This window comes from Anomalospiza imberbis, chromosome 3 (genome assembly GCF_031753505.1).
Source record: "Anomalospiza imberbis isolate Cuckoo-Finch-1a 21T00152 chromosome 3, ASM3175350v1, whole genome shotgun sequence".
NCBI lineage: Eukaryota > Metazoa > Chordata > Aves > Passeriformes > Viduidae > Anomalospiza > Anomalospiza imberbis.
The window spans coordinates 24940727-24961105 of record NC_089683.1 but is presented as its reverse complement, the minus strand read 5'-3'; the positions used below and the strand labels follow the sequence as shown (position 1 = coordinate 24961105).

The 20379-nt window shown below is 36.9% G+C and overlaps 1 protein-coding gene across 1 annotated transcript in view; it reads left to right on the top strand.

Moving 5' to 3' along the window:
* Window positions 1-16629, top strand: part of BMP5 (bone morphogenetic protein 5) — a 57028-nt gene extending 40399 nt beyond the window's left edge. Inside the window, exons 4-7 of the mRNA XM_068183680.1 lie at window positions 646-843; window positions 8573-8649; window positions 10562-10672; window positions 14301-16629. Coding sequence (XP_068039781.1) covers window positions 646-843; window positions 8573-8649; window positions 10562-10672; window positions 14301-14450 — 536 coding nt within the window. The 3' untranslated portion in view covers window positions 14451-16629. The remainder of the gene's footprint in view (window positions 1-645; window positions 844-8572; window positions 8650-10561; window positions 10673-14300) is intronic.
* Window positions 16630-20379: the final 3750 nt, after the last annotated feature.

The window sequence follows — 20379 nt, the reverse complement described above, 5'->3', positions numbered from 1 at the left end:
GGTTACCACACAGTCCTGACTGAACAAATATTTTAAAGAAATATGCACATCCCCTGGGAACAGAACCAGAGTCAATAATACGCATATTTCAAACTCTCGTCTTTTGAACAACTGAATGGCTTCCTACCTTTATTGGTGAATGAGCATCAGTTTAAGTAACACTGCACAATATTTATTTTTAAAGCAGAATTATATATATTATCTACACTTCTATTTGCTACTGGTTTGCTTTGGGGATATAAAGTTTCGTGTCTCTCTGAAACAATGCAAAATTAGAAGACCACATTACATTATTCTTTCTATAGGAAATAGATTTAATGGAGCTCATTTATTTTTCAGTTCTACAGATGCATGCATGAGACTGAATTAAAAGGTCTCTGTAATGAATAAGGTATATAGCACACAAAGACTGCAATTTTATGCAATAAAAATTGTATCTGTAAAGCTGTTGAAACTTTTGCAAATTGTTGAGATTTTTTTTGTCTTTTTAAGTTTTGTTCAACAAAATGTGGATAGATTCCTAATCATATAAATTCAGGATTGCAGCAAATTCCTTGCTATGATTCAGTCAACAGTTGAACTTCTGCTATGGCTTTGGGAGGGACAGAAGTTCACCTTTTAACTTGCAATTTCCATTGCTTTTAGGTCGAAGTATCAATGTTAAATCTGCTGGCCTGGTTGGAAGACATGGGCCTCAGTCAAAGCAACCATTCATGGTTGCATTCTTCAAGGCAAGTGAAGTGCTTTTCCGTTCTGTCCGAGCAGCCAACAATAAAAGGAAAAATCAGAATCGCAACAAATCCAGTAGTCAACAGGAGTCCTCTAGGATGCCAAGTGTTGGGGGTAAGATGGAGCTATGATTTACTAGGCTTCTTGTAGGAGGTATGGGCACCTGCTGAAATGCAAGGCAGTCGCAACAGCTCAAAACAATCACAACAGCTCAAAAAGATGCAGCTCACTGGCTGGACTGTCAGAAACAGTGTTTGCATTCCTCTTTTGTCATGTTGGCCCTGTTTTGTTTTGTTACCTTCTGTAAATCAGATCAATTACATGTATCATGGACCCCAGGAGGGTGAAATAACCAAGCAGTTTAAGAAAGGCTGTGTCTGAGCTTGAAATTAAGCTTGAAACTAAGATATCACAGTATGCAACTGGATGATATCTTTGCTATGCATAAGTAAAAAATAGAGGTAAAGAAAATTATTGCACCCCTACTACTTGTCTAGGAAGCTTCAGCAAAACTGCCTCTCAGCTGAAGAAGGCAAGATGTAACCCAAAAGTCTCAATACTGGAAATGAGGAAGCTTAGCCAATCTGAAAAATTGTCAACTGTTTAGGAGTTCAGAGCAGCTGACAAGTAATGATAGAAATATAAAATATATCCCTCTCCAGAGTGAATTTGGTCCCTTAACTGAAAAGTACTGACAATAATGCACGTGAAAATGTTCTTAATTGCTTTAGAGCCTGGAATAAATTTTGCTTCAGTTTTTCCTGAAACAATCCTTTCAGCTGAAGGCACAAAGTCACTTTGTAAATATTCTTATGCCTGAACAAACATTTCCACTTTTTGGGAAAAGGATGTGAAAGTGTTTCTTTCTAGAAGCATCACAGATTTAATAACAGCATATCAAAACTTTAATATAAAGTGCTATTCTTAAATCCCATGGATGACTACAAGTAAGCAAGTCAGTATTTTGTGGGAGGAATTTTGCCTTGGGGTGGGGCACACCTATTTGAGAAGTGTTATAAGCAATATGCATTACTTTTATCTGTCTCAGAACCTTGACAGAGGCAGGCTAGAAACTATTCTAATGCAATGAGAAAGCCTTTCCTAGACCATTTGCAGAAGGATAATTTTACCATAAGAATAAAAAATTACTGTTGAGTTGCTAAAGAAATCAAAGAAATTATTTAAATAATTGTTCATATTCCCTGGAAAGTCTGCTAATTTTGAGAATCACATTATTTTTGGTGAAGGGATAATCACCTAGATATATGGTACACACAAGATACCTAAATATAAATATCACAGTTTTGGACTGAATCCTATGTATCTAGAGCATGAAAAAGTGAGAATTGAACAGATTTCTTAAGTTTTGTTGATTATAGCAGGAAAGCTGAACACAAGCTCCTTGCTGATTTACCCTGGGGAAACACAACCTTATCACATTGAATTGACATAAGAATTACCTCAGGGAGAGCTGTCTTTAAGTCTCAAAATACTTTTCAGCCTTGTCTCTGCATTCAGTTGTGCTCCAGACTGGTTGTAAAACAAGAAAAAACAGAACATCTCTAGTGAAATGCGCATTATGAAACAAATTTTATCATAATCTCATTAAGGTTTACATAAACACAGAGTAAATCACTACATATGTTGATCCGTGGCAGATCTCTTCCAAAAGAGATTGCAATTCAAGAAAACCATACTGTTAAAACTAGATCAGGTTAAGAAGCAATTGCACATGCACTTGCATCAAAATCAGAAGCTTTGACCATTGCCCAGAGAGGGAGGCCATTAAGATATAGGCAGGCTGGAAAAGATGGCAAAGCTGAAGGTAGGTAAGTGACCACAACTTCACATAGCAACATCCTCTGAGGTAAAACTGCTTGAAGGTATAGCAAACCACATTCCCTGCTCCTGCCTTGCAGCTTGTCTCAACAATCCCCATGTCACAAATAAACTTCTTTTGTGTGGGTGTAATCAATGATTGCTCACTGGACTTTTCCCACTATGGATGATCCAGAAGTCTTTTAATAACTACTGAAACAATACACATGAAATGCTGTGGATGAGCATGCTGAAGGCTACAAAAGTAATGTACAGATTCTATCCACGTCACCAGTGTGCGACAAAGACACAGAGAAGACATTCTTTTTGCTCTGATCTCTGAATCTTTTCAGAATATAATCCCTCCATGTGGAGAGCCTGCTATCTGAGAAAATCTATGCTCTTTTTCTTCTCTTTTCCAACCCCAGGATCTGGGGTATATACTGTATCCATTTGGGTTTGTGGAGAAGGCTAATTTTCCAACCCCTCTACAGCTTCAGTAATGAGCAGAACTTCAAAAGCAAAATTCACATCTTCAAATTAAAACATAAAAGTTTTGGGGAAAAAACCAAAGAATTTTGCCAATCATCTTATGGAATATAGGCAATAGACTATATTCAATCCTCATTCACTTCTTGATGCAAGACACTTGACAGTGACCGGCGAAGATTATTGTGTCATGTAGGTCTTTTGTTTCTAAGCTTCTTCCATGATCTTTTATCTACAGCAAGTAAGACAGACACTGACAGTGAAATTGCTCACTTATATAGCCAGATGTAATGTAGCCAGACCCAGATAGGTATGTTGTCTTTCATATATGACAGACTTCTAATATTTCTCTCTACTTACATCAGTCTCAACTTTATCACAATCATGTGTTCACTTCCTCCTTGCTGTTTTCTTCTTCATTTTCTTTTACTTCTCCCAATTTTTCTTTTTTCTTTCTTTTTTGTTTTATCCTGTTTACCCTTGCTCTTGCCTTTTTTAATCTTTCTTTTGCCTCTTGCATTTTGTATTTTGCCTTCTTCTTTTTCTCCTTACTTTTTAAGTTCTTGGATTTCAGCAATTAGCTTTACTGTGTTCTCAGCATGTCAAAAAGGAACGCTCCACTGGACAACCCAGATCTTCCCTTTCAAAGGGAAAACATTTTTTTAAATTATTCATGGAGTTTCACAAAATCATAGGATGGTTTATGTGGGAAGAGACCTGGTCTAGTGGAAAATGAGAGGACTCCCTGCCCCTGATAGGGGAGTTGGAAGTAGATGATCTTTAAGGTCACTTCCAATTAATATTCTGTGATTCTGTCATATACACAATCTCAGTATGAAGAGAATAAAATCTTATGTATCGATTATTATAACACCTGGGAAATTGTTGACAGACTTGGGGTCATCATCCCTGTGTTGCTAAGAACTTCAAGAGGAGATGACGTCAATGCAGTGTAAAGACAGACAGAATTAAGCTTAACATTCAAGCTTTACCTGCCTGCTGTGCACAGAGGATTAAACACTTTTTTATTTACCTAGTTTTATTTTTGTCAAACTGTAGATAGAAGAAAAAATTTAAAATCCTCAAACCAAAACCAGGCAGGTTGTTTACAAAGTATGTCACATAACTCTCCCCTAAAAAAAAAGCTGGTTAAATTTTAATTTCTTTAACATTGTCTATAAAGAGTTATAGTTTAACTGGACATTAGAGAATAGCCACATTTAAATACTGAATAGTGACTTACACCAGGAAACTAAAAAACAAAGCTACATAATTTTGTTCAGAGAGATAAAACCAGAAAACAATACTTAAGGCTACATTTTGTGCATGCTATTGATTGGTGTTACACAAACTGATTCAAAATATAGTATTTTGTAATAGTATGTATAAGCATGTTTTCATGTCATTATTTCCCCTGAAAAAAAAAACTCATGAAATTTCTTATACATATATTTTATTGACCTCCTTGCACAGCTTTTTCTGCTATGTAGGGGTTTAGATTCCACTGAAGAGCAATGTTTTCTCAATCACAATAGCCTATGGTTTTGATTCTTGACAGAATACGCATATGGGCTTTGAAGCTACAGTGTGTGAAATTGAATCCTTAGCACCAGATCTTATTATAAATGTCACATTTGATACTTACATAAAACGTTATATTACACACAACATTTGTCCAACATGAAAGGTAGAATTTAGGGAAGGAATTCAGACTTTCCTGAGTCTCACTTTCTTTGTAGGTGAATGGGTTAGATGGCTTACAGTCTGTACATGCTGGCCATTTTATCAGGTATTCTGGTGTGACCACATATCAATTGAACCTATATTCAAATGACTCAGACTATCACAACAATGATGACATCTGTGCAGTGACTTACATATGTATTATTCACATTTTCACCTTTAAGTGTAGAAACTTCTGCTACATCCTGGCCCTAAAACTTCTGTACATGTTCTTGAATATGAAAATGTCACTGCCGAGAAAGCTGGCAAAACCACAATCTTCAGATTTCATTTGTTTGCCTGCTTGGGTGCTATTAAAAACCATATTGTTGCTTTCCTGACTTTCTCATGTGCATGTTTTCCACATCTTTCAGTCACAGTTTTTTGCAAAGTGACTTGTATTCTATATGTATGAGTTTTAAATTCCCTCAAATAGCTGAGACAGAAAAGCTTGATATTCACCTCCTATGAGCACTGATGTTAGTGAAAATGAATATATAGGTCTGTGTGAAGAGTAACCAGTGAACATAGCTCCATTTTTTTTTAAAGTTCCTTTACTTTCAACTACCTTCACTGTATTTCTGGAGTGCATGCAAAACACATTAGAATATTACATACAACTCAGCACAAGGTATGACTCAGGGATTTTGGTTGTATTAAAGGCATATGGATTTTTGAAAAATTGTGAAGTCTTAGGGAATCCTGTCTTGCTTCCAGTTGCTACTCCAGAAGGACATAGATATCCCATGGGATGTGGGTGTATATTTTGACCCTGCATGCCCTGGGACAACTGAGAGTATTTGCAGCACATAACCAGCTGTATGTGGAGATCATTTAATGACTGTCATTGAAGGGCTAGGAAAATATCGTAGGAAAGAACACAGTGTTTATCTTTAAAAACTATGAGGATTTGAGGTATCATAACTTAGAAAGCCTAGCTTAACATCCCTGATGCTTATTTAGTATTGCAAATGGACATATTTGTGACTTGTGGACAGCTTTTGACACAGTTTTGAGAGTCATAGTGGGCCCATGTGTATTCAATAGAAAGCAGGTACACAGCCTGTTTAAAAAATAAAGAAAAAAGCCTGTTCTAAGAGCATGTTGCCAGTGATAGAAAAAACTGTCTGTGTATTTTGAATGATGTCTTGTCGAGTCTCTTCTGGATCTGGTTCAGTCCAAACTTTTATTGGTAATTAGGATGATGGAGCACTCCTCCCAGATCTCATATCCTCTGTGAAATTCCAGAAAACACATTCTGTTCTATTGTCCAAGCTACTAAAAAGGGTGCTAATACCAGTACCGATCCTTTAGCGACCTCCCTCGTAGCCAGCTGCCAGGTGGACTCCGTACCACTGATCCCAACTGTTTGGACCCAGCAGCCTAGATAACTTTCCATCCATTATATTCTTACCTATCAAAGTTATCGATTGGTTTGACCAATTTGACTCAAGGAATACTATGGGAGACCATATCCGAAACCTTCCTAAAAGCAAAGGGATCAACACCCAGAGCTCTTCTAAAGCCCACAGAACTAGTCAGACCATCACAGAAAACAGGTTGATTAGGCACAGTTTGAATTAGTAAATTCATGCTTACTCTTCCCAAAGCACCTTCTTTGTTTGTGTTCCTGGACAGTTTCCATGAGAATTTGTTCCAAAGACTTCTCAGAAACTGAGGTCAAGCTGATTGGTGTTCCTGAAGATGGGTGTGGCATTTTCCATTTTGAATCATCGGAAATGTCTTTTGGGGTATGAATGCTCAAAAAGGGCAGGAAGTGACTTTGCAGTGTTGGTCAGCTCATTCCCCATCCTGAAATTAATTCCTTCTGCTCACATGGATTCATGTATCTTCAAGCTGCTGAACTGATTCCTAACTCTATCTCTTTTACTGTGGGTAGAGTTTCGGCCACTAGGGTCAGGGACTTGGGACTCCTGAGGGTTTATCTTGCCAGTAAAAAGCAAGGCAAAGAAGTCACTGACTACATTAACCTGTTCTGAGTCCTTGTCTCTAGGTCCTTTGCTCTACTGAACAACAAAGCTGTATTTTTATGTTTTCCCAGGCAATATGTTTATATTATTTCTGTATAGTTCATCCCAATTGCACATTACTTTTGCGTCCTATTTGAATTTGAATTCAGTCAAGATTTTCCTAGACATCCACAGTGGATTTGTGCCATATTTGCTTGACTTGCAACAGGTTGCAATGCTGTTGTTGATGGCATCCCTCAGAACCTTTACTTTACCATGGCTGCAGCAGCCCCATCATGCTGCAGTTCTCATCAACATCCTCATCCCCAATCTGTTCTTTATTCATTGATTTGTATAACTACAACAGACTCCTAAGGCTGATGAGCAGGAATATATTGAAAAAAAATTTGGAAGCTGATTGACAGTGTGGTATTACTGCAAAACTCCTATTCTGGGTAATACTACTAGAAAACAAGCCTGGAATAACTATTTTACCTTATTTTATACTGTATTTGGTTGTGGCCATCACATTTTTGGCAAGACACAGAGAAGCTGAAGAGAACCCAGAGAAGCAATGGTGGCAGAGGTGAGGACGGCTGACAAGAAGCACTTGACAAATGTGCAGAAAAACTCCTCTAGGCCATATATTTGGAAGAGTTTTCTGCAAGGATGGTGAAGAACTATGCAGATTAGTTCAGAGACTGTGGAAGTTCCTTTCATTTTATATGAAAACAGAGTTTCTCTCTGAATCTTAATTATCCTGAAATTTTTCAGAGAACTTCCCATTTCAGTCTCAAGTCTTATAATGTAAAAAAAAAAAATCAAAAAATTCTTTTTCTGAAACTGAAAAATTTGTTTTACTTTTCCATGTCTTCCTTGTTAGGATTTGTGGAGTTTTGTTTGTTTGCTTTTTCTTGTTGTTGTGAATTTTTTTGGTGAACTTTTTTTTTCCCCCAGAATGTTTATTTTGGTTCAAAAAAGTTATCTTAAGCATTCTTGAATTGGAAACAGAGAAGACAGTCTGTACTCCCTGCTCTGTCACATGCCTCACTTATGGTATCACATGAATAGCTGTATAAACCAACTTTGGGGGCTAACGTGATGAAGGCATGACCCTGTTCCCTTCCTTTCCTGTTACTTAGGAGCAGTAAGGAACAAGTACTAGAATTTCTCCAGGAGCAAGGTTGTCGTGGAGAATCATGTATGGAAGGTTCTGGGTGTCCTTCTATTCTGACACATTTCTGACAGAGAGCTTGCAGTCCTTTAAAAAGCACCTGTTAGACTACTTGTTTACATTAGTACTAGCAATTAAAGATCATCAAGTGGTGAATATTTCCAGAATATATGGTAAAAATTAAGTACAATATGTGCCACTATGTGTTTAACTAAGAGACTTTTGGAAATCCCCTGTTTCCGGACAATTTTATTGTTGGTAATTCATCTTTTGAACTGGGCTACTTTCTTTAGCTGGCAATTAGAACCAGGCCAACCTACAGATGATTTCCCTGATATTTTGGATCAGACTCTCACTTGTGGTCTTTGATTACCTGTGTGGATATTATCAGAAGTGTTACCCAGCTAGCCAGCAAATAGACATCTTGTAAACCCGTTTCCCCTAATACTGTATGCATTATTTTGCCAGTGTACAGAAATTGTATCAGTCTGACTGTGCTGATTCTGTATTTCCAGGTTTACATTGCCTTTACAACTAACCCTAGGAATATAAATGACAGTATGGTTTTACTTTCCTTTGTACTGCTTGGTAAGGATCTCAAAAATAGCTAAAGCTTGTCAGTTCTAGTAATGCTTCCAAGTGATTTATTAATGTTGTTTACTTTCTGTAGATTATAACACAAGCGAGCAAAAGCAAGCATGTAAGAAACATGAACTTTATGTGAGTTTCCGTGACTTAGGATGGCAGGTAAGTTATAAATGCTCTTTCCTAACAGTTCAAACTGGGACAATCTATTTTAAAGTCCCCCATTATTTACACTGTTTTCTTTATGGAAATTGGTATTACAGTGATGAGAGACAGATTCTTTAAAAACATTTTGTAACAAATCCTTATCAGTATTGCTATCACTATAACTTTATCTTTTTTAGCTCTCTCTCAAAGATATTGCATACATTAGTGGCTTTACAATTTGGATTCATTCACATAAAGATACATTTAAACTGCTTCTCAAGAGTTGAGTGAATCTGCACTAAATGAAACCAAAATCCCCACATCAAGTAGTGAAATGTTTTAAATTTTCACTAGTTCAGATTTAAATCCCCCTTGTTCAGTGCTGTCTGCTTCAGGTCATAGAGATTTCACTGGGGTAGGGTCCTTAGGGAAATAAATCTTGGATCATTGCTCAGTGATCTTTATGATACCATAGCTAATTTTATATAATTTCTGAGGAAAACTCACCCTGCCGCACAGTAAATACAACAACAACAACAACAAAAAAAATATATATACTTACAGTAAAATGTCATCAAGTCAGAGGCAGGGCATGATGGGAAAAGAAAATAGAGATCAATCTAGGGCTTTTTCCAGAAAGCAAGGAACTCTCTATAAAGAACAAGAAGGCCTTCAGTAACCTCTAACTATTGCATATATAGGTAAGAACCCAGGGATGGTTGCCTGTGTGTTTCACATTTTGCTGAATTATTTTAAAACAACTCTCCAGGAGCAGAACAAATCTAAGAGGAGAAAAAGTATGCTATCTCTTTAGTGACAGCTCATCCTTTATGTATCTAGCTTGGATTCTTATATGGCCTCATTATCCTATCTGATATTTTGTAGTATATTTATCCCCACAGCAGCCTGAAGAAGTAGACAGAGGCTGTTTTCCCAAGTCTGCAAAGCATAATTACCCTGTCCAGGGCCACAGAGCAGGCTTGTGGTATTGAACTCAGGCTACTGAACAAGTGAGCCATTGTCTCTTGATTACAGGGTTTTTTTTCCGATATCAACAGGTTTTTTTGGTTTTTTTTTTTTTTTTTTGTTGGGGGGGGGGTTTGCTGTTGTTTTTTTGTTTTTTGTTTTTTTTTTTTATTTAACAGTAGATTCTGGTATGCTCCAAGATGTGCTAGGCTCTCAGATCAATGGCCATAGTGGCCATAGTAGTCAAAGAAAAAAGAAATTTTTTAACACAAAGGCTACTGTAAGAATTAAAAGTTTCAGCTGGAAAGCTAGAGCTACACTGTACAATATTTGATCAGTGACACACAGAGTGAAATAAGATACAAAAAATAAAGATACAAATCCCAAGAAGTAGCTACTTGATCCTCTCTGCCCTTCCTGCAGCACCTCCATTACCTGGCAGAGGAGGAATTCAGCAAACTAAACACACAGCTTTTATTAACATTTTAAAATATTTTCCCTCCTGTGGTCTTTTGCCCATGCTGTGTTGCTTGAAATACTGAAAATGTATGATTCATTGACATGCCAACAGGTAATCACTAGCATCACTCAGTCTCACACAGTAATACAGTTAACAGTATTGACTATGCTGAAGGAAGAGAACGCATTTTAATTACTTTTGTTGCATCAAGACATGCTCAAAACTTTTAGTCTGGAAGGAAAAGTATTCTGCAAATATATTTCAAGCTTTAATCTCCCTTATAGCCTCATTAGTTGGTATTCAGTACAGATTTTTAGGTTTCATTAATTTTTACCTCAATTTTGCATGGACAAAGCAAGTGCTTTTAAAAAAAAACAAACATTCCTTTCACATGACACCTTCTGAAGTTCATTTTGTCACTGAGCAAGTCTTAGTTTGATATAGTTATAAATTCCCTGAGCGAGAAAATATAATGAGTGGATTTATTTGTTTTTGTTTTAGGATTGGATTATTGCACCGGAGGGTTACGCTGCATTTTACTGTGATGGAGAGTGCTCTTTTCCCCTCAATGCCCACATGAACGCAACAAACCATGCCATTGTTCAGACTCTGGTATGCCTCTGTGTTATAGTTGCCTATGCTGTAGCTTGTGTCCTTGATCAGAGTCTGATTCTTCCGCTTATCCCTTCTGAATTTTGATTATTTCTTGGTAAATCATAACTCATTTCAAAACCTGCTTTAGTGATTTTTTTGGAGAGAGGATGACCTGCTCTGAGTGGCCCGTGTGGTAGGTTTCACCTCCATTTCAAATGCAATAGCACATGAGAATACTGTGTTATATTACTGGAGAATTGTGTAGACAGGAACCAAAGGGGCCCCCTGGTTTGACTTCCAAGAGTTTTTGCAGCTTATTGAAGCTCAGTGTTAACATCTACATGTTATACCTTCCAGAAATGATGACACTTGGCCACTCTGTGGACCTCTGTTGTCAACTGTTGGCAGAGATTCTCACACTGTAATTTAATGTGAAGCTTTGCAAACAGATGCATTTGCATGTAAGAAATTGTGTTCAGTCATGCCTGGCTTACAAATGCAATTTAAAAATAAGTGTATTTGGATCTGTTGCTCTGCCTGGTACATGTAAAAGAGGATTTGCAGCCAGCTTTCTGCCTCTGCTAATTCTTATGTTAGTCCTGTGCCTCAGCTGGAGCAGCCAAAAAGATGATCTTAGTTGAGGCAGCTGGCTAAGCCTCCTCTACCCCAGCAGTGTTCATCGACAGAAATCATGACCTTTAGAGTATAACTAAATGTAATGCTGTAAGGCCAAAGTCTGGTCAGTCTGGTCAAAAACTGATTTTTCACCTGTGCCAGCTGAAGAACTGTCTCCGAATAGCAGTGGTATTAGCAGAATGATTAAGAAGGGGAGGAATGAGAGATAATACAAAGGAGGGAGTCACAGCACAAAATGAGAACAGGAAAGGGTTGTCATCCCCAGTTAGTTTCTGGAACGTTCAAGGCACACAACTGAGATTAGAGAAACATGGATTTAAGGTTCCATTTGATTTAAACTAATAATGGTAAGGTATCCTGACTCTCAGATTATATTGATGACTGTCTGAAGATAATGATCTTTTTCTTTTATTTTCACATCAAAATCTGGGCCTGAAAAACCTTTCCCCCTTGAGAAATGAGTGGAGTTACTACCTGGGATACTGGCCCAAACACCCCCCTCAAATTTAAACCCCACACAAAAAAAAAAAAAAAAAAAAAAACCAAAACCAAGCAAGCAAAAAAACAAAAATAGAATTTGATTTTTTTCTGTCTTTCTGATTGAAAACAAGTACTGTTTGTGAAAATTGCCAAGTATTTCTACATGAGAGGGACATTTTCAAAAACTCAACATATACTGAGAACTTTTCCATTCCATTCAATTTTTCATTTACTCACCTTCTCCAAGTCCAGTCACCAATGCAACATTATTCCTCTATACTAGAATTCCAGTCAGCAAGATTTACAAAAAGAAGGGAACATGTCAGAGGCTGAAAAAAACTAGAAGTGTGTTAAGGAGTTCAGGTGAAAGGGAACAGAAAATGCCAGTTGGCAAGGAAGCAATGTTCTTAGAAGACAATGAAGAACAGCATATCTGCAGTCCTGAGCAGAAAAGAAGTAGGTCAGCAAAGCAATAGTTTAGTATTACACAAGCATTGTCCAGAAAAGTTGCCAATATCACTGAGATCCCCAGGTTAGAGTTCCCTCCTGCAATTATGGACTGTTAAATAAGAGTTGGCTCAGTGCTACTTTCTCTGGTGTGTTTTTCCTGTCCAAAATGGTTATTTTCCCATTGTTAGGAAATGTGTGTAGTTTGTCCTATTTTTTAAATTGGATACTTAATTTTTGCTCTTTTTATGGCCAGTTTGGAATTGCGTGTCTCCCTTTGCATGTACTAAATATGCATTCGGTGCAGCCAAAAAATCATGAGGCCAATTAAGTTTTAGCTGTACATAAATTAGATGAGATAACAGTAGTTTAATGCTTTCTGGTTTAAATTATATTAAATTCAGATTTACACAAGGTGTGCATATGGGGATGGCTTGGGAAGCAATTATTCATATGCTCCACCCTAATCCAAATGCAGTCACCTCCTGGCCATAATGATTACACCATTCTGAAAAAGCCTGCTCTTTGGGTTGGGAAATGATTGTTCCTTGGTACCCCTCCAAACTTAACTGATTCTTTTTTATTTTCTTTTCTAACAAGAATAGGAGAAATATGGGCCAGTACCTCACTCTCTCCCTCTTGTTTGCCTGCAATTGAACTCAGGCAAATGGACAATACAGATGCATATAAATAAAAGACAGGGTGCATTTAATAAGCTCTATAAACTTCTCATCTCCTGCATCACCCTCAGAGCAGGCACAGGGGTAGCATTGTCTTCCTGGTCATGCAAAGCAGTGGATCATCAGGTTGGTTTGCACTGAATTTGGGGTAAACATTTGAAAAGGCTGTGAACATCACTTCTGAGGGAGTATTGTGGGGCCACAGTTCTTCCATCAGGGGTGGCAGGGGCTGGTGGAACAATGATTTATGGCTGGACAAACATCTGCCCAGGTCAGGCACAATCATTTTTTTCTCCAGTGCTTTGCTATTCATTTGTTAAATAGTTTTTAAATGTGTGTCTAAACTATTACAAAACAGCTACTTCAGGATTTATTATTGCTCATTTCAAAAGACCTTCTCATGGTAACTGTTATGTAAAAATTGTTTCCTGATCGACTGTTCTCTGTTGTCTGGCAAAGGCTCTGGGTTTCTATCACTGCAAGACAGATGGCTCTAACAGATTTAAAAAGACTTAACATACAAACAAAATCTATTACTGCCGAAGTCTTCATCCATGCCTTAATATTCTGTTGCAACTCTATTACAACTCCCTCTTCTCTGGCTCCCCAGATTCCAAGTCTTCACATGTGTAGAATATTACATCCAACCTTCTTTCAAGTACAAAGAACTTGTATTTCCCCCATTTTATTTCCACTAGATCTTGTTTGTTCTGGGACACTTTTCAAAACTCTTTTCTTTTGCTTTAATCTTTCAGCCTGGTGAACATAAAGACTTCTCTGCCTCAGCCCCTGCCCCAAATATTCTGTCCAGCTGGCACCCACCTTATGAACTGATTTTTATTTCAGTGGAAGTAGAATTGGATCCATAGATAAGACCTTAAAGTGCACTCATACTGTCTGAGACTCCACATCTTACCATTTCATAGGCTGAAAACAGTCTCATTATGAGGCTTTGCCTCCACAAACTTTTCTGTCTGCAATAGATTTTCCTCCACACTGAGCCCCCAACACAGGAAAGTATTTTAGCACATGCTGGGGTCCTGATGAGACCTGGGGCTTGAGCCTTTGCTTCATGTTATGCCTTGCCCTCAGCAAAGATGGAATGGACAACATGCTTAAATGTTTTCCTGAGCAGCTGCCTAACTCCAATTCTCTAAATTTCATCTGAAAACCAACTTTCTGTCTTGGCCGCTTCTCATTTATCTCTCCATCTGCTTTTATTGTATAACCCTGTACAATTGAAATCAGAAAAATGTGCTGGAGGTAAGCTGTACTTCAAAGTTGCTAACCGAGGAAAATTTGTGACCACAGTCCTTGCTGAATTGCAAAGACATGTTTTGCACTGACATTGTCCTTGCACCTCTCTGTTTGATATATGAGCTATGTATTTATCTGTCTTTCAGGTTCACTTGATGTTCCCCGATCATGTACCAAAGCCATGCTGTGCACCAACAAAATTGAACGCAATCTCCGTGCTCTACTTTGATGACAGTTCCAATGTTATTTTAAAAAAATACAGGAATATGGTGGTGCGTTCATGTGGTTGCCACTAAAATTAAAAAAATAATCTAAAGCAGAGGGTTTTATTCAAAATTGTAATAAAGTCAAGATATGAGCATTGCTGATGAAAAGGCAGGCCTAAATTTATTCCATTTCATGTTGTCTCTCATTTAATTGTACAGTATAATGTATATAGTAGCTTCTATTTATTTAAAAGTATATAGTTTCTTTTGTATGAGCAAAATTTCAGAACCATTTATTTAATGGGTCACCACACTATGCAGCAGAAGTTCACAAATTAATGTTTCAATTGACCATACTGAAATTTGCTTTTTCCCATTTCAATATTGTAAAATAAAGCCTTTTTGTATGGAAATTTTTTAAACTAGAAACTCCAGAAGTTCTGTAACTGCTTTGTATTGTTAGAGGAACTAAAATGCATTTGGTCATATTATGCCAATGAAAACTGTGGCTAGGTATTTATTTAGAAAAAGGCACAGGAAGCAAAAAACTAAACAAAACTGCTCAGCTAAACATGTTTTTTCTTTTAGAACTTCTGCTTCATTAGAAAAAGTGAAATGTTGAACAGTGCTTAAGTAAATAAATAGCAGATAAAAAATAGAAGTGAAAAAATTGCACATAATTGTTATAACTATTTTCTTTAACAAGATGAGTGTAACTGGAGAAGTATGTTACTTTTTGGCATGTGAGCTGCAGAGTTTGGAAAAGGCTCCAGGCTTCAGAAATTCTGTGTAGACAGACTCTTGCCTCTATCTATGACTTTCCAAGTTAACACTAAAAGCTGAACTACAACATTCTTACCTCAAATCATATCAGTCCATTATCTATGACACTGCTGTGGCAGGTATTTTTATAATAGCATAAAACAAGCCAAAAGCAAACAAAAAACCACACAAGCCTTCCCATTACACACACAAGTTACTATATACACAAAGTGTACAGAATACAGGGTATGGAAGGACTTTGCTTTATTTAGCTCCCGCTTCTGGATATGTTTTAAGAGTGTGCAAGGGAAAGCACAAGGGGTGCAGCAGTTGTCACTTGTTTAATCAAAAATCTTATCCTTGATGGTGGCTGTTTTCAGGAAAAGATAAAAAACCACCTTTCATAAGAAGATGTTGGGTAACTTGCAGCCTGCTTGCAGTCCCATCTGCTTTTCTATCAGGTGGAGATTGATTTAAATAACGAGACTTAATATGGGATACTTTTCCTTTGATTTAGCATTTGCAACTTTAATAGTTCTTAAATCCATATACATAACTTTTTATTCCCACTGAATTTTGGCGTCAAGTTAAATCCTTTGGCTGTGAATTATACAACCAATTACAAATTACCCTTCCCATCACCACTACACACAGGTTTATTTTGAATTAATTACACTTAATGTCTTTGGGCACCCCTTTGTTTTATTGTTATGAAAACAGGAAAATAGAAATGTTTTTCTCTCTATTACATAGCTAATTATCACATATGCCTTTATCATGAACCGCCTTAATTAAAAATGCTTCCTTTAAACCATTCTCAAAGAGTTGCTAAAAAATGGATAGGATTTATAAGTTTTTTCTTAGACAGTCTAATCATGTAAACACTGACTTCTCTGGTTATTTAAAACATATCTCAGAAAACTCAGATGATTACAGACTGATAAAATCAGCATATGTGTGACTATGTGTATGCATGTGAATAGGCAGCTGTTATTTTTGCAGAAACTAATTTATTTTACCTTGCTATTTGAGTAATACATAAATCATTTCTACGCATACACACAATTTAAAAAAAATAGCAGTTCTGATTTCAGCCTTGGGAACTCTTTCCCATTAACAGAACAGTTCTATTTTACACTCCTGTCTGTATTTTATATTGACATTACCTACATATCTAGATTTAGTTGCAGTTCATGTACAACAATGTATAGGAAAAAAGGTCTGCATCTAAATTAGCATTTTAGAAAATTTAAACTCCTCTGTTGTCTTCAAAAAATTAGTGGTTTTTTGTATAAATTGGGTAGGTGGACATGCTTTTTTGAACTCAATTTATTCTAAATGGAATTTGATGGACAATAAATTTTGGGTACATTAAGTAATATATTTTTAAATAATGGTGTACCATTTTGAGACTAAGAAGCTGAAGATTATTGTTTTATTATTCTTTAAAATATGCTGTTGGAATATATTTCTATATTTTGAGACATAATAAACCTGTAATAATGTTTTCCTCTGCTGTGGCTTTGCTTCTTAGACACATGAACAAATGACACTGACTTGAGGTATCCTTTTAAAAGAAAAAAGCAGGAGATCATCAATGGTTATGGACAGATTTTGTTATGGTTCATTTTTAGTACAGACATTTTGCAAAATTACTTTTATTTTCTTGCTCCTTGAACAGCAGATGGTGAACCATCTACACTACTAATAAAAATCATACCTTCAAAACATATTTCGAAGTGCTAGTACTCTACTCAACACTAGAAAGGAGAAATGTTTTTAAAATTCCTAATAAATCCATAACAGGTTATTCCTCTGTTTGAAATAAAGGATAGTGGCACCAAACTTTCTACATGCTCTGGAGAAGTAGATGTAGGCATGTTTTCATGTAAACTTGTTCATATATGCTCTTCATCAGTAGTACTAACTAATGCAAGACTTTTTGTGCTTTTCCTTCTTCCTATCAAGTATTTGTTATTTTATATATATTTATGCATAATATATACACATATATTTAATGCAATGTGTTCATAATTACATGAAAATTTACCCTTATCTGTAGCTATATCCATTTCTCTAGTTATGAAGACTCTTCCATTATCATTTAGGACACAAGAGCTTTGCTCTTTTTCAAGTTGTTTAAGTTTCAACATCCTTAATACCTGGAACCTCAAGGGCTGAAAACCCAAAAAACTCAGAATTAATGTTGCAAAGCTGACTGCTAGCTGACAACATAGCAAAACATTGTTCCAGTGCAAAACCCAGCTAGAGAGGTCTCGGAGAGCCATTGGTGTGGATGTCTTCAAATAAAACGATGATCATGATTCTGCCCAGTGTGCATCTATCTGAAATGCTGACATGTCCTTAACATTGCCATGACTCTTCCTTTTGCAGTAGGCTGTTCAGGTAAATGTGCATTTGTGTGACTGATTAGGTAGGTAGTGAAAATGAAACCACTCGAGGAGCTTGGGTATCTTTAGGAATAAGAAACCAGGCTCTTCTTGATGCATATGAGAGCTCAGCTGTTTGTTTTGCATACTGGGATGTATAAAGCTATAAAACAGTACTTAGTCTTTACATTATGATGTGAATCAATTGTCAGACCACTTGGGGCCTCATTGTGGTAAATGGTAGATGCATGAGTGGTGTGAGTTACATCTATGATGTAGACACCTTAACTGAGACTCTCTTAGGGACAACATAGAAAAGTTGCTTTTTGGATTGCAATTCACCTATTCTCTCCAAAGACTACAGCGAAGGTTAAGGACAGTGACTCTGCTTAGACCTGGTTTGAGCAACTGTAGCCAGTGACAATCCCTAACAGCTTAAAAAAAAATTACATTGTTGAAAAAGTTTTACTCAGATGTTTATTTTGTATGTGAAGCTTTGAGAAACCTTCTGCTATCATGATGGGATGTCACACTTTTGTTCTGGAATATAATTTTCTCTGCCTTTCACTGGGAAAAGATTTGATTGCTGACTGTGGACTTCTGTTTTGTTTCAGTTGGTTGTTGTTTTTTGAGCTTTTTTTGTCAATTCCTCTTTTGGAAAAGTTTCATGATAAATTGAATTTGTTAAAGTTAAAAAAAAATTACTTAGGCTTGTACTCATAAGACTCTGAATTGTTTCAGCAATAATCAAAACATTCTAATTACCAGGACCCTAAAATTACATTATTTGCAGTCTCTACAGCTTTTTTGCTCACACATTCAGCTGTGTAGAGGGAGAATCTGACATGTGGTGCCTGAATGACAAATCAGCCACATGTGAATTATACAGCATTATCTTTTACTATCTCATCTGAAGTCACAGAACTTGCAAAATGTGATTTACAATGTGTTACTGAATTCTTACTCACAGGGCTTGAGCAAGAGCTTGATTAAAAACAAAAGAAAACTAAACTAAAAAATTGCAACAAAAACAGTGAGAGGAGGTTTTCTTGCCATCTTAATTCAAATAAATCAGCACCAAACGTGGTATACGAGGGGTCATGAATCTCATCAGAATTAAAAGGGCCTTTTGTATTCTGTTTTCCACATTTACAACACATGACACAAACACTTCCCCCAACTGCTATATTTCCAGCTAAATGCTTTCTGTTCTCTTCCTTTACATTTCTGCTTCCAATAGGCAGCACCGATAATTCTTATTAATATGAATGAATATTTTCATTGCTTTAGCAGATGTTAATGCTTTACAATAGAAGTATGTGATATCAGTATTGCTAAACTTTACATGTACAAGAAAAGTGGAGAGGCTTGACAGAGAGAAGAGCAGGTGGGAGGCAGGATAGGGAAGACAACTAGGCTTCCAGTGTCCCAGTGCTCTAAACCCTGTTGCACACTCTTGGCGAGGGATGCATACACTTCTTCTGCACACACTTCTGCACTTCTGTCCATGCAGCTCATAACTTTAAGGAAAGATAGGCAGTCTTAGGGGTTACCTGGACCTACACTTTGCATTTACAAAATATTTTTCTATTTTCATGGTTATTTGTGTGCAGAATGTAGACCACATCTTTCCAGTCCAGTATGGGAGTGGTTGTATTAAAAAGCTACTTCTTGGGAACCAACAACTATCTTGGAGCACCTTTTCAACAGGGTCATAAATCTGTACCAGTAGAGTTGAAGGTAGTGTTACATCCCTCCCTTTTCTTACATTTTCCTCCTCCTCAGTGGGAAGTTCAGCAATGTGTTAAGACTGGGACTGTGTTCATATCTGTATAGCAGGGGTTCTTAGGCCAGATGTTGGCTGGAGATGTGAGAGCAACATTTTTTCTAGGGAACAGCTCTCAGAGAATAATATTGAAGCAGAGATATGGGAGCAGATCTTCTCTGTAAAACTTGTCCTGGTCTCTTCTGGGTTTCCAGCTGATTTATGAGCAGAAACACTTGTGAAAATGAGAAAGGTCTTTGACTAAATTGTAAGGAGAAAACTTTGTGGGGGATCTTTCTGGCATCTCTGCCCCTATAAATTCTTTGACAGAGAAGTCCAGGCTTAAACCTGGAGCTACTCGACTGCAGAGACCAAAAGTTGGACAAAACATGGTAGAGAAACACAGCACATATATCAAACTCTCTAAACTGATCTAATTGGAAAATAAAGCTTTTCATGCCTGGTTATTTTCTTGGTTGCTGAGCTGTTCTGCCACAAGAACATGTGTTCCCTTTTATTTGGGCAAATTTTACATCCACCACTGGGATTCCTTTCCAAAATTAGTGTTTCTCCCTTAACCTCTGCAATGGCTCTTTTCAGCCTTCTCTGCATGTTATCTGTTTTATTATTCAAGACTAACAGCTCCCACCGGGAGTGCTCTTTCCTAGACTGTGCTGCAGGGACAGAACAAAGACAAGACCTGCCAAGTCAGTTAATTGTTTAACTGGGATGTGAAACTTTGAGAAATCTTTTTCCTTATTTTTTCTTTCATTTTTTGCATGTATTTGGATTTTTCTTGGTTTTCTATCTTGGTATGAATTCTTGTGGATAAACATACATAGGTAAGTGCATAGGGTTCCATGAAACCTGTCTGTGAAAAGGATTTGTGCATTTAGCAAGAAACTAAACTCCTGAACTGGTTTCATCTTTGAAAATTGAATTAGTATAGCTAATTTTATTCCCCATAAAGGAAAGAGTTTTTAGCAAACTACTGAGCCTGAAAACATTTCATGTTTTGAAATCTCTACTAATTTAGTGAAAATTTAAGAGATTCCAATTAGCAGGACCTATACTGTGTACCTCAGGACATATATCCAAGGAC